Source organism: Chenopodium album, chromosome 13, assembly GCF_948465745.1.
Source record: "Chenopodium album chromosome 13, dcCheAlbu1.1, whole genome shotgun sequence".
Taxonomy (NCBI): domain Eukaryota; kingdom Viridiplantae; phylum Streptophyta; class Magnoliopsida; order Caryophyllales; family Amaranthaceae; genus Chenopodium; species Chenopodium album.
The window spans coordinates 54,734,395-54,750,136 of record NC_137846.1 but is presented as its reverse complement, the minus strand read 5'-3'; the positions used below and the strand labels follow the sequence as shown (position 1 = coordinate 54,750,136).

Genomic DNA, 15,742 nt, shown 5'->3' with positions numbered 1-15,742 from the left:
TAGCTAGTTTTGGAATTAAAATTTACAATTATCTGTTTTGGTAAATACTTTTGTAAAATTAGCCATTTTGGTAAAAGTTCCGCTTGTTAACAATATACATGACACTTTATTTTTACTTCTAGTAATTATGTACTATGTATTGAAATTTGAGATAGGTGTGTGGCCGGAAATTCAAAGCTTTTCTGATGATGAAAGCTATGGCCCGATTCCCAAAAAGTTCAAAGGAGCCTGCGAAAATAAATATGATCCGACATTCAAGTGCAATAGGTTATTATATCATCAACTTCACTTTGTACTCCTTTCGTTTTTTAAATAATGTCTCATTTTGAATTTATATTTTTTAAAAAAATTTCATGTAAATCCAGGAAGCTTATAGGGGCTAGATATTTTTACAAAGCCATGGAGAAGAATAGTAATTTACAAGAAAATTGTACCTTCAATGAAAAGTTGAGCCCTAGAGATGACACAAATGGGCATGGTACCCACACCCTATCAACGGCGGGAGGGAGTATCGTCCCATTCGCAAGCTGGGGAGGACTCGCGAATGGGACAGCTAAAGGAATGGCACCAAAAGCTCGATTGGTGGCCTACAAAACGATGTGGAACGTTCAATGCCCTACATTTAAAACCACGGGAAGCAATGACATAGATATAATGGCTGCTTTCGAAGCTGCTATTGATGATGGCGTTGATGTTATTAGTTTTTCTCAAGCATCAAATAATAGTGCTTATCTTGATGATGGTACTGGAATTGCTACCTTCCATGCCATGAAGAATGGCATCCTCACTATTGCTGCTGTAGGAAATAGGGGGCCGAATGCCGGGACTGCTGTAAATAATTATCCATGGGTGCTATCTGTTGGTGCGTCTACTGTTGATCGTGTTTTTTCTGCTCACGTTCTACTCGGCAACCATAAAAAGATCAAGGTATGTATGTATATGCACATATATGTATATGCTATATATTGATTGATGTGATGGTTAAACTTGTCCATTGGAAAACATGATAAAAAAAAACGTATCAATTGAAAAAAAAAAAAAAAAAAAAAAGAGAGAAAATTATTACTTAAAAAGAAATTCTAAGCCTCTTATTACCTAACTTGCTTTGACAATCATAGAATCATAGTATCAAGTGGTTAATATAATTATTCTAAACTCCTTTTCCCAAAATTTAGTATGGACTAATAAATTAACATTAAACTATTTACTGCAGGGTACACGGTTTTATGATTTTGTAGCAAAAGTCGACGATCCTAGTAAACTGCACCCACTAATTACTGGTGTAGATGCTCGCATATCTAGTGCTAATGTTAGCGATGCGTAAGTTTAATTAATCTTCTTATTTGTTTCTATAATTTTGAATAATTATGTTAAAACCACATCAAAAAGGAGGAAAAAAAAATTAAGTTGTTGGTTGAGTCCCTAACATACCAATTGCTTAACATTTCATTTTGAAAGGAGGTGGTGGATGAGATTCGAGTTTGTAACCTTCTTGTGACATTATTTTTGACACTTTGTTAAAGGATAATCTCAACCAAAAACTTAATCTGATGGTTGAGGCCTAGCATGTAATGGATTTTATACTGTATCACATTGTATAATTAATGGATTATTGTTAAGCTAGATTACAACTTATTAAAATTGCTAATACAAAGCATATGTTATTTCTTTTTATGATCGATATGATATTCATGTGACGTTGGATGTAGATCATTATGTCAAGAAGGAAGTATCGATGTTGCGAAGGTGACGGGAAAGATTTTAGTATGTCGCAACGCTGGAAGAACGGTTGGAAAAGATGAAACATTGGCTAGTGTTGTAGCTAAAGATGCTGGGGCTGTTGGGATGATCTTTGTATATGAAGAGAAGAGAGGAGATGGAGATGTCTTTCACCAATTTCATGCAGTCAACACTATAGTTCTTAGCTATAAAGACGGCGAAACTCTTTTTTCTTATATTAACTCTACAAGGTAAGATCAATTTATAACGCCTACCTCATTTCTTGTTTTTGTGCAAAGATATGGTGTTACAACTTAAGCTATATATGTTTATTTCACTTTAGATTTACATCAAATCGAGCCATGAGGTAAGTTAGCTCTTGGATATGTATGTAATTGATGCTAGTACGGTGGAAGATCATGATATTTACTTCCACTGTTTTATTTTACCTTATAGTAAGACACTTTTAGGAGGTGACTAATGAAGGTAAACAAATGATTTTAATCAAAATAATCATTTTAATAGGGAGAATAGAGAAGGGTTAGGTACCTTGTGTAAAAATTATATTGATTTAATTTGTTTGTTTACATTGTATAATTTTGGCCTAAAAATGCATGCAACAAGGCTATATTGCAAGTAAATAAAAATAAAGAATTAATAATTAAGAAGATGACGATTATATTTAGTTTTGTAAATATCATAAGAATATCTTAGAAATAAAGATTGCAATTTGTAATAGGACTCCAACCGCGTTAATCAGTGGCGTAACAAATACATTAGGAGTAAAGCCATCTCCAATCATGGGCTTTTTCTCATCGAGGGGTCCAAACCAGAATAACCTTGGTATTTTAAAGGTATGCATAGTCATTATTTTTTTTTTATCTAATTAATAGTTCTTTATCCTTATTTGTTTGTCTCTTCGAAATGTATTTTATTAAGGATTGAACCAAAATATAGGAAGTAGGTAAGAGTATCTTTGTCTTTTATACTTTTATTAATGTATACAAGTGGGGTTATTGGTGGAAACAGAGAAATCTTTAAAGGCCATCTTAGAAAGGAATACGGGGAAAACAAGTAGAGACAAAAGGATTCAATAATAAATTCAGTCATAAAATGGATTCCTTACCACGCACAATATAGTTAATTAAAGCAATTTTACTTTGTACTTATTCATCTATTATAGCCTGATGTTACAGCTCCTGGGGTAGATATTCTCGCTGCATGTCCCCCAAATATCTATAGAAATCCGTTTTGCATGTTGACCGGAACATCAATGGCAACTCCTCATGTTACTGGTATTGCGGCTCTTATTAAGAAGCTACATCCTGATTGGAGTACTGCAGCTATTAAATCCGCAATCATGACTACAGGTATGTTGTGTACACGAACCACATAGATATAAATATAAAATATATTTATAAGGTAGCAATTATGCTTTATGAATCTGGTTCGACAACGTCAGAACTGGTTTAAAGTTAAATCATGTTAAATCACTAGGTCAAAATTTGAATCCATAATATTTTAGTAGATCATGTTGAATTGGATTAAGCCGGGTAGGGTGATTTTTTGACACCTGGCCTTATACTTCGTATATTGTATGTGTAAGCAACCTAACATTCTATTGTGTACCATGTACTAATAATGCAGCAAGTCCACTTGATAATGAAGGGATGCCTATACGTGACAGTGACAAGATAAGTGACGCTACCCCATTTGCATACGGGTCGGGCCACGTTAAACCCAATGCAGCAATGGATCCTGGGTTGGTTTATGACATGAACCAATATGATTACCTAAATTTCCTATGTGCATATCCTCAAGATAGTACAACTCTTAAAGAATTTAGCCAACAACATTCTTACAAATGCCCGCGCTCCTTCAACATCTTGGATTTCAATTATCCTTCCATATCTATCGTGAATTTTATCGGCAATGCAATAGTTACTCGAAAGTTGAAGAATGTTGGACAACCAGGAACCTACGTTCCACGCATTGAGCCGCCGCCCGGAGTTTCAATTGTGGTGGAGCCTAAAACTTTGGTGTTCTCCCAAAAAGATCAAACCATTATGTTTAAACTTATCTTTACAGCGGATATCAATCATCTCTCCACCGATTACATTTTTGGAAGCTTGGTATGGTCCGATGCTAAACATGTTGTTAGAAGTCCTATTACGGTTAAGGCCAAAAAAAGGTAGATAGTTGTGTTTAGTAATTTTCATTTACACTGTTTACTAGTACCTGAACCAGAGCTAGTGCGCAAGAAATACTAGAACTAACTATACGCATGAAATTAATTTTATATACATTGTAGTATTAGTGTCAATTCAAAAATAAAGGAATAATGCACGAAAACAATAAGAACACACAAGTATGTAAAGATGAAGCCCTTGTATTAACCATTACACTTGTAGATTTTAGTTACAATAAAAGGGTATTATATATTTACGAGACATAAAAATTTCTTTGTAGCATCGCAACCTAAATGTTACACAGAGATAGTATATAATCACTTGTATGTTGTATTGTGTGTTGTCTATTGTCTAACCATCATAAATAAATACGAAGCTCCCTTTTATACTAGAGTGAAGATTCATATCATAGCATGTAAAGAGTAGAGTTTTACTTATATTTATAGGATATGTTTGACTCATGCATGGAGTAACATCATATCAAAGTATGTAGTTAATGAAAAATAGTACACATTAATGATTTGGAATATGATCCCTTCATTTAATGATTTGGACTAATAGACTTGTCAAAAAAACATTGCTCGTTGATAGAAGACTAATTTTTGAAAGAGGCCAACGAACATACATGTTGATGCGTCAATCAACACCATAAAAAATTTGAATGGTTCACATGAATGCGCGGAAGGTGTTTGAGATCCTCTAACTTTTGTTATAAATGGTCTAGTACTTAGTTTCCAATCTAACAAGTGGTACAAACAAGGTCATGGACTTAATAATAAAATTTGCAAATGTCCATATGTATGAATTAACAATAATGATCCTAAACATCACTTGGTGACCAAGTGTATCACGTCACAAAGAATATTTACCATCATTGTTTGATGATATCAGATTAGTGATATCATACTATGAGACTGAACAAATTCGCCATATCTTACAAACTTGCTAATAAGATATAAGATAAATTGTAAGGTATATTTGATTAAATTTTCATTCGCGATTTCATTCAATTTAACAACTGATTTTTTTTATTATTATTTTTTTAATTCCTATCTTATAAAAAGTACAAGATTACTCTTATAAGTAATGTGCTACCAATTATACCCTTCAAAATGCACATTTACATGTTTACTCTATGTAATATGTATAATTTTTTATTTTGGCTTCATTAATGTTAGTTGTCTTTTTCGATTTTATCCTTGGTTAATGTTAATTGCCTTTTTTTTTTAATTTTTTTTAATTTTATTTTTATTTAGAATAGTACGTGGACATTTATACCCATAAAAATATATGTTTACATATTTTCCATCATTAATGTAAATAACAACGAATCGAAAAAGCTCCTTAAACATGGCTAGCTATTGTATAGATGTACGATATACCTCATTTCATGTCTTTCAAATTTCTCAGCATTGGCCTTATATATACAGAGTATTTTTAATCAATTGATCATCAAGGGCCATAAACTAGTTTATTCAAATAATTACACCAACCACATATATAATTTTGAGGAGTAAAATGTGGATAAAAAATTGCAAATTTAGTTGAAAATGTCTCTATAATTTAAATTGTCAATATAATTATCCACTTGTAATAATTGATCATCAAGGGCCATAAACTAGTTTATTTGTATTTTTTTTTCAGGGGTTACTTGTATGGATTACTTATTCAGGGGTTACTTGTATTTTTTTTTTCAAGAGTTACTTATATTTTTTTTTCAGGGGTTACTAGTATATTTTTTTTTTCAAGATTTACTTGTATTTTTTTTTCAGGGGTTACTTGTATTTTTTTTTAGGGGTTACTTGTATGGGTTAATTCAAGGGTTACTTGTATGAGTTACTTATTCAAGGGTTACTTGTATGAGTTACTTATTCAAGGGTTACTTATATGAGTTACTTCAAAGGTTACTTGTATGAATTACTTATTCAAGGGTTACTTGTTACTTATTCAAGGGTTGCTTGTAAGCCCCATACCAAACCAGTAACACCCTACAAGTAACCCTTGAGCAAAACTAGTAACACCCTACAAGTGATCCCTAACCAAACCAGTAACACCCTACAAGTAACCCTTGAGCAAAACTAGTAACACCCTACAAGTAACCCCTAACCAAACCAGTAACACCCTACAATTAACTCTTGACCAAAACCAGTAACACCCTACAAGTAATCCCTGACCAAACCAGTAACACCCTCACCAAACCAGTAACACCCTACATGTAACCCCTGACCAAACCAGTAACACCCTACAAGTACCCCGACCAAACTAGTAACACCCTACAATTTTTGACGTAGAATGTTCGATCTAAGATTCCACGAAGAAAACGAGCTCACATTTCTTTGGTTCTCATCGATTTCACTACTTCAAATGTTGTTGATGATCTTAAAGATAATTAATCACAATTTTTCACATCAATTTAACACCCAATTTCTACAATTTCGGGCTTTAATTGCATCAATTTGGCAAAGAGGAGAGAGAAAATGGGTAGAGTAGAGATATGGTTGTTGGTGATCTGTGGTTTGGCTTAAATAAAAAGCTAACAAAAGAGGAGAGAGAAAATGGGTGGAGTAGAGATATGGTTGTTGGTGATGTGTGGTTTGGCTTGGAGAAGAAGATAAGAACAGAAGAGAGAGAAGAGTTGTGGTATTTTTTAAAAAAAAAAATAATAAAAATTGTGGCTGGCCACACCGTGTGGTCAGCCACATACAAAAATTTGTGTTTAAGAACATGCACTATGTAAGGTAAAATTAATTAGCAATAAATTAATCATGGTCCTTACTATCTAAACAAAACTTAAAGGAGAAATTTAAATTTAATGAGATCGATGGTTCTAACATAGTCGTCGACTACGGACGACTATGGTCGACTACAGTAGGAGACTAAATCTGAACCCTCGATATTGTTTATTGCTTAATCTTAGCCTTCGAATATTACATTTTTAAAAAATTAAAAAATCTAAGTTACACATCATTTAAGTCATGACAAGTCAGCGACCAGTCAACAAAGTGTTGTTTGGTTCATTACTTTTAGAGGGTAATTTTTTTTCCAAGTTATAGTATTATAATTTATAAACAACCATTCAAGTATTCAATGTTATAAAATTGAAGTGAGTCTTCCAAAATAAATAAAAAAAAAAAACATTTGTACAAATTCATCCCCATTTTAAAAGCTTCATCCCCATTTTGATAACTTCATCCATTTTCAATGGCAGACTTCATCTTTAACCTATTTTAATGGGGCGATTCATCTTCAACCTTCATTATTCATCCAAAATATAACCATAAATCACCAAAGTACATATGAAATCAATGATAATGTATAATAATCTCATATGCTTCAATATTTTTTTTACTTGTATAAATTTATAGTTTGTAATCAATTTAATCTGTATAAAATAATCGTGAGTACGGATTTTATTTTAAAATTTCGAGATTAATTGTTAGAAGTGGTATGATTCATTTTGTGTTTTAATTTTTATTAGTCATATAAATTCGTGAGTGTCCGCCATCATTGAATGTTGAAGTTATGTGCATAATTTTAAGTTGCCAATGGATAAAGAAAATAAAATTTTCATCAATTTTTTTTTTTTAAGAAAATTAAAAACTGAAAGAGGATGTGGCCTGTGGGGCATTACAGATGGTGTGATTTTAGGTAATCTACTTTCTTTTTTTAAAAAAAAAAAAAATTCTATTGAGCGTTATTTTGGGGATATTTTAACAAAAAATATCCTTAATTATCTCAACTATAAAAAAAAAAAAAAAAAAACTAATTGGTTAATTTAAAATATACAATTATCTACCTGAAAAAAAATTAAAAATAAAGAACCGTAATTTTTTTTTTTTGGAAAGAAAAGAATCGTAGCAATAATTAAGCTTAGTTTTCCTTGAATCAAGGTGAATTTTTTACTAAGTCTATCTTTGATCATCTATTCATCTTTGCCAAAAAAATATATTAAAATATGAAAATGTTGCTAGAATTGCATTAAGTGTTGACTCTTACTCCTGACAAACCGTAGAATCTATATATATTAAAATATTAGAACCCGTGCAATTGCACAGTTTTATAACTTGAAAAAGGAATTGTAGGCACACACTAATTGCCAATACCTTATTGTTTGCAGATACAATTGGATTAATTTTGGACTATGCAGGATTTTGGATATACTGTTGCTCCTCTGTAAGTTCAACTTTATAACTAAAGTTAAGCTATACATAGGAGCAGTACTAGGAATACTAATAAGTAAACTAATAACCTATACAAGCATATTGACTATATTCTACAATATACAATAAAATAATATCCCTTAATTTAGGTGATTGATTTTGACTAATTTATATCTTCTACAATAATAACTCATAGACAGTGGCCATTACAGAGTAAACTAACTCAGAAGCACGTACCAATAAAGTGTTAACTAAAGGTAGGAGTTTGAATCTTACTAAGTGAGCTGAAGGTGTTTGGGGTCGGGTAGGGTGATCAACTCTTATCCTCCCCTTTACTCCCAACTCTTAAGCGCCTAATTTGCAAATACTGGACCAGTGGCGGATTCAGGATTTTCAATCAGGGGTAGCGCAATACGGAGTAACGCATAGTTATTTAAAACATTTAAAATTAAAATTAAAACTGAACTTTATTTTAGGGATTTTATATTGAAAAATCCTCCAAAAACAATTAGCAAAATAATAAACCAATTGATTTTTTTTGATTCCATGCAATGTGTTAGCACATTGTTATGCTTCATATTAATTAAAAATCTGATTTTGAATAAGCATACATTTGACTGAGAACTTGTTCATAAAACAATTTATAAGATAGAAGTTAGGGTTCAAACCTTGGCCTTGCCACACATCCCAAACTTTAACTTCTTTTATTACCGTTGTAGCAAACGTTGGCAATATATATATGAATATGCAGTTTTTAAAATTTTATCCCATAATTTTGGGGGTAGCATGTGCTACCCCTTGTTATTATGTAGATCCGCCAATAAACTAGACCAAAAATAAAGGTTGGGGTCAGGTCAAGATAGCTCTTTCTTATCGTAAAATTAAAAGAAGAATAGTAGACATGTGATGACTTATTATATTAACTCAAGTTTTATGGTCAATAGATTTGATAATATATTAAAAAGGTTGATGATCCGTACTCGATTTTTTTTTTTTGTTTTTTTTTTTTTTTTGACAATATGATCCATACTCGATGCAGTAGCTTAAAAGAGTAAATTTAAGAATTTATATATAGCAACGTTTGAATAACATTGACACATTTTGTATACCTAAAGTTTATTATATATGCATCATTTATAATGCAAATTTAAAGACGTTGAGGCTTGATTTTTGCAAATTTAAGAATTTAACTTGTAACTTCATCGGATGAGAAGACACCCTTTTTAAATCTTTGTGGTAGGAATACCGAAGAAAGCAATCAATCAAGCAGTGGCTATGCAGAGGTGATTATATACTTCGTACTTTCTTCGTTCTTTTTTTTTCTTTTTTTTTATTTTTTTTTATTTTTTTTTTTAATTTGGACTCATCATATAACAAGATGATGAGAACCTTTTCTTTTTTTGAACTTCAAGTGGTGTTTTTTGCACTCGTTGAAGGTCTAATTGATGATAAACTCATTTCTGACAGTGAGCAACTGAAGAAGTTTTTAAAAGATCTTAGCGAAAAAAATGGTAGGAATTCAGATATCGAAAACACAAATTTTTTTAGCAAGTAGTGTTTTTGAGTAATAATTTATCAATGTATGAATTGAAGTGTTCTCACCCTCATTAATACTCGATTATACCATTTTTGTAGGGAATTTGGTCAAAGGTGCATGCTATATGTTCAAGTGTTGCCGAGAATTAACTTTGTTCTCATTAGGCAGTGTTATGCACAGCTTGAAGGTGGCTCGACGTACGTACATATGCAATAATCATATAAGATTAATTAGCAGATGATGTTAAAGGACCAGCTCAACTTAGCGTAACATAAAAGTTACGGGCTCAAATCTTATCTACTGCTCCTTTCAAATAGAATATTGAAACATGCATGGGGTATAGGGGGACCGAAACTTGATTTGTATAATTAATACTACGTATAAGAATATTTTTGAAACTACAAATTACTCATCATATATATATATACTCGATTGGTTAGCTACTAAAAGTAGTGCAACTTTTTATTTTTATTTTTTATTATTCTTGATTTTATTACCCAATTTCAAAGTTTAAAATATAATTGGACTAACTTTTACAAAAATATAAATATGATATACTCCCCAGTGCCATTAATTGCCTCAATAATTGATAATAGTGACAAAAGATATTAGTTGCGCTCGGTGCGGTTTGTCTTATACGAAAACGCGTCTTTAAAACTTCCATAACTTTTGATTGCAAAGTCGGATTAAGGCGTGTGAGATATCACTGGAAAGATCTGAATTTCTACTCTCTAATTCTGTTTTAGTTAGGTTAAAATATATTATGGATCAAAAGATATGGTTGTTGGAGTGCAAGGGTATCGGTTTTAGGGCTCGGTTTAGTGTTTTGATCATAACTTCTTCGTTAAAGCTCTTTGAAAGGGCTATCCATCTGTATAGGTCTTTAATAGAAATTTGATGGTTGTTTTATCTGATTGGCTTGATTTTTAACAATGTAAGATCTATTGGATCCAATCATCGCATTTGACGCATCTGGGTCCGTTATTAATCAAGTTCAAACATGTATGAGCACGTTTTAGGCCTAATTAGTAATCGGAAAAGGATCTAAGATAACTTGATCTCAAATATAGGTTTTAACTTACTTTATAATGCATTTCGTAGTCCATAAACACATCAACTTTGATCTAGCATGAAGAACGAGTTTTTGTAACATCATCGCAATTCCTGTCGGGATAGGAGGCCAAAAGTAGGTGTCTATAGTTCCCGGATTGCATTTTCTCAAAATACTGCATCATTGCCTTTGCATCACCTCCAACCATCATCAATCTCTGTTCCTTGTAGACCTCGTGTCTTAAATCTTTGACAGTGAACGGCATGTTATCCATTCCATTTCAATCAGTCGCCATGCACCCATGTATTTGAGATATGGTTACCCCCTGCTCATAGTAATTCATCAACTTCTTCTTAATTTTATCGGTCATGTGCTTTATGCGGTACTCCTTGACAAGCTTGGATTGACTCTGGTCTATTAAGTGATTATGCACTAAGTGCACGGTCTTCAACTCCCAAGCACCATCTTTATTGAGACTAGCATAAATCCGTGCTAGACATTCACAATTTTTGGAAGTCCTCTTCCCTCGGCTTAACTCATCCTCACATACAACACCATCAAATAATAGTGCTTATCTTGATGATGGTACTGGAATTGCTACCTTCCATGCCATGAAGAATGGCATCCTCACTATTGCTGCTGTAGGAAATAGTGGGCCGAATGCCGGGACTGCTGTAAATAATTATCCATGGGTGCTATCTGTTGGTGCGTCTACTGTTGATCGTGTTTTTTCTGCTCACGTTCAACTCGGCAACCATCAAAAGTCAAGGTATGTATATGCACATATATGTATATGCTATATATTGATTGATGTGATGGTTAAACTTGTCCATTGGAAAACATGATAAAAAAAAAACGTGTCAATTGAAAAAAAAAAAAAAGAGAGAGAAATTATTACTTAAAAAGAAATTCTAAGCCTCTTATTACCTAACTTGCTTTGACAATCATAGAATCATAGTATCAAGTGGTTAATATAATTATTCTAAACTCCTTTTCCCAATATTTAATATGGAGTAATAAATTAAAATTAAATATTTACTACAGGGTACACGGTTTTATGATTTTGTAGCAAAAGTTGACGTTCCCAGTGAATTGTACCCACTAATCACTGGTGCAGATGCTCGCATATCTGGTGCTAATGTTAGCGATGCGTAAGTTTAATTAATCTTCTTCTTCTTAATTTTTTTTTTAATTTATAATTTTGAATAATTATATTAAAAACCACCTTTACAAAAAATTTAAGCTGTTGGTTGAGTCCCTAACATACCCATCGCTTAACATTTCATTTTGAAAGGAGGTGGTGGATGAGAGTCGAGCTCGTAACCTTCTTGTTACATTATCTTTGATACTCTGTTAAAGGATAGTCTCAACCAAAAACTTAATCCGATGGTTGAGGCCTAGTAATAGATTTTATACTGTATCACATTGTATAATTATTGGATTATTAAGCTATATTACAACTTATTAATATTGCTAATACAAAGCATATGTTATTTCTTTTTATGATCGATATGATATGCATGTGACGTTGGATGTAGATCATTATGTCAAGAAGGAAGTATCGATGTTGCGAAGGTGACGGGAAAGATTTTGGTATGTCGCAACGCTGGAAGAATGGTTGGAAAAGATGAAACATTGGCTAGTGTTGTAGCTAAAGATGCTGGGGCTGTTGGGATGATCTTTGTATATGAAGAGAAGAGAGGAGATGGAGATGTCTTTCACCAATTTCATGTAGTCAACACTATAGTTCTTAGCTATAAAGACGGCGAAACTCTTTTTTCTTATATTAACTCTACAAGGTAAGATCAATTTATAACGCCTACCTCATTTCCTGTTTTTGTGCATAGATATGGTGTTACAACTTAAGCTATATATGTTTATTTCACTTCAGATTTACAAATCAAATCGAGCCATGGGGTAGGTTATTTCTTTGTATTTATCTAAGTTAGCTCTTGGATATGTATGTAATTGATGCTAGTACGGTGGAAGATCATGGTATATACTTCCACTGTTTTCTTTTACTTGCAACACAATTTATGGTCAGACACTTTTAGGAGGTGACTAATGAAGGTAAACAAACGATTTTAATCAAAATAATCATTTTAACAGCGAGAATAGAGAATGGTTAGGTACAATGTGTAAAAATTATATTGATTTAATTTGTTTGTTTACATTGTATAATTTTGGCCTCAAAATGCATGCAACAAGGTTATATTGCAAGTAAATAAAAATAAAAAATTAGATATATTTAGTTTTGTAAATAATATATGAATATCTAAGAAATAAAGATTGCAATTTGTAACAGGACTCCAACCGCGTCAATCAGTGGCGTAACCAATACATTGGGAGTAGAGCCATCTCCAATCATGGGCTTCTTCTCATCGAGGGGTCCAAACCAAAATAACCCTGGTATTTTAAAGGTATACGTACTCATTATTTTTTTAAAACTAATTATTACTTCTTTCATTCCTATTTGTTTGTCTCGTCGAAATGTATTTTATTAAGGATTGAACCAAAATATAGGAAGTAGGTAAGAGTATCTTTGTCTTTTATACTTTTGTTAATGTATACATGTGGGGTTAATGGTGGAAACAAAGAAATCTTTTATACTTTTGTTAATGTATACATGTGCTTTATGCGGTACTCCTTGACAAGCTTGGATTGACTCTGGTCTATTAAGTGATTATGCACTAAGTGCACGGTCTTCAATTCCCAAGCACCATCTTTATTGAGACTAGCATAAATCCGTGCTAGACATTCACACTTTTTGGAAGTCCTCTTCCCTCGGCTTAACTCATCCTCACATACAACACCATCAAATAATCCACCCGAACCTCCAACACCCATTGCCTTTGCCCTTTTCTTCACTTCCCTCCTAGCTCTCATGTCGGGTTTTCCCCAACACTCACAATTCCACGTTGTTGAAATTCTCTTATTCTTGTCCTTCTTAGAATTGACACCCGAATAACGATTCCTCCCTTAAAGGAACTTTAATTTAGTACCCTCGCTCCCGAACTCATTTCTGGTACACGTAGACCAATTTGGGCCATGGGGTAAACTTATGATCCATGCTAAATATCCCTTGAACCCTACTTGGGAGAAAGGCATGAGCGAGGTTTATGAGTTTTCCTAAAACTCATTGGCGACTCCTTACTAGTTTCTTACAAAAAAGCATAATGATAGGATCAATTCTAATTCAAGTCCCCCAAACAGTCAGGAATTCAAATCCTAGTACACCCTAACAAGTGTAAAGTCTTAGGCTTTTAAAGGGTCATGGGCATAAAGGAGAATGATCCCCTACGATGGGCACCCCCTCCTTACAGTGGGGAGTCCACTGGGGACTTAGAGGTTACAAGATTAGTTCTTAGTTATGGTTAAAGGTTTCCAACACTAGGTTACCTATGGGTTGTAACGAGAACTAACTTGGATAATCTCTAGTTAGAAAGCGAGACTTGAACGCATAATATCTTCCTTTTTCACAAAAGTAAAGCCAAACAAGCAACAATGCATCATGCATAATCATAGCACACTTTAACCATTAGGGATTGGCTCATTGACTAGGGGTTGCCAACACTAGGCTTCTATCCCGAAATCAATAACAATCATCCCACCCATATCACCAACAAAATGTTGGGAGGGCTATGTCATGGGACAACACGTTGAGTGATTGATACGTGCATCGTCCCTTAAGATATGGTACCTTTGGACACCCAAGCCTTGACCTTAGAATAGCATTGTATGCTTCGACGGTTCCTTTTATGTGCTTATGTGTAGGGGTGAAACAAACTCGGTTTAAAACCGAACCGAACCGAACACCGAACCGAATAACCAATATGGTTCGTTTTTTTTTCTTTTAAGAACCAAAATACAAATCAGGCTTTTTTTTTCTTTTAAGAACCCAAAATCGGGAAATCAGAATTCGAAAAATGGGTTAAAAAAACCAAAATTGCAAAGTAGGAAACAAAATCAATCAAATAGAGGAGTGAAAGAGCAGATTCTAAACCTCAAAATTTCAATTAAATTATGTTAACAAACAAAAGAACAAACCCTGGAGTTCTTTATAGTTATTTTCATCAAATAATCGCTAATAATTATATAAAAATACATAAATTGGGTGGAGATCGAGAGCACACCATGACGATATTCTTGATGAATGAGTTTTGGAGAAGCTTTAGAGGAGTTTTGGAGGAGCTTTAGAGCAGATTTAGAGGAGAGAGAAACGTTGAGGCTGGGTTCATGTGAAAAAATGGGGAAAAAGAATAATAGTGAAGCAAAAGGAACTAACAACTAAGGAACCGCAGAAATACGAGAGCGAGCATTTTGAGTCGTATGTGCTACTGGGCTACATTAGTAACTAACCTTAATAAAGCCGGTTATAATTAATAATGTCAATAAAATTTGAATTATAATTTGCAACCGACCTTTTTTATTCCCATTACTAATAGTTCGTTGTTCAGTCTATCATTGACCTACTATTTATAACTTACCTTGGTTATGCCAGTTACTAATACTAATTTATTTGTAACCCGCATAATCTATGCGGGTTACTAATAGGGCATTACAAATAGCATTTTTTCTACTAGTGCTTCATGCATATTGTGATGCCGATTGGGCAGGTGATCGAGACTCTTACATTTCAACAACTGGCTATGTTGTTTACCTTGGTCGAAACCCGCTCTCGTGGAGCTCTAATAAGCAAAAGAGCTTAGCACGCTCCTCCACATAAGCTGAGTTTAGAGCAGTAGCTTCCACCACTGCTGAGCTACTATAGCTAATTAAGATCTATCCCTCCTTCAAGAATTAAAAGTTGTCATCCGCAATGTCCCAAGTATATATTGTGACAACTTAGGTGCCACACACTACTCTGCAAACCCGGTCTTCCATTCTCGAAAGAAACACTTGGCTTTATCTTTACATTTTGTTAGAGAAGAAGTACAACGAGGGACACTCCGTGTGCAACACATTTCAGGCAATGATCAGCTTGCGGATGCTCTTACTAAGCCACTTGAAAGAACAGGCTTCACTGACTTGTTCTTGTTCACCAGGATTGGTCTTGCTCAAAGGCCGTCCAACTTGCGGGGGCGTA

At 33.4% G+C, this 15,742-nt stretch overlaps 1 protein-coding gene across 1 annotated transcript; it reads left to right on the top strand.

Moving 5' to 3' along the window:
• Window positions 1-399: 399 nt before the first annotated feature.
• On the top strand, window positions 400-15,365 carry LOC145575815 (subtilisin-like protease SBT5.4). The gene is made up of 13 exons (XM_081633613.1): window positions 400-927; window positions 1,214-1,320; window positions 1,710-1,970; window positions 2,063-2,086; window positions 2,459-2,573; window positions 2,903-3,089; window positions 3,367-3,910; window positions 9,704-9,802; window positions 11,153-11,396; window positions 11,701-11,807; window positions 12,195-12,455; window positions 12,962-13,076; window positions 15,273-15,365. The coding sequence occupies exons 1-13, from the start codon at window positions 400-402 to the stop codon at window positions 15,363-15,365; spliced, it is 2,685 nt and encodes an 894-aa protein (XP_081489739.1).
• The last annotated feature ends 377 nt before the right edge of the window (window positions 15,366-15,742 follow it).

What these genes read in the sequence shown, in the direction of transcription:
- LOC145575815 (XM_081633613.1), top strand. Translation starts at nt 400, where the DNA reads ATGGAGAAGAATAGTAATTTACAAGAAAATTGTACCTTCAATGAAAAG. An exon ending in GCAACCATAAAAAGATCAAG is followed by an intron (nt 928 to 1,213) that starts GTATGTATGTAT and finishes TATTTACTGCAG; the next exon opens with GGTACACGGTTTTATGATTT. An exon ending in GGTGCTAATGTTAGCGATGC is followed by an intron (nt 11,808 to 12,194) that starts GTAAGTTTAATT and finishes CGTTGGATGTAG; the next exon opens with ATCATTATGTCAAGAAGGAA.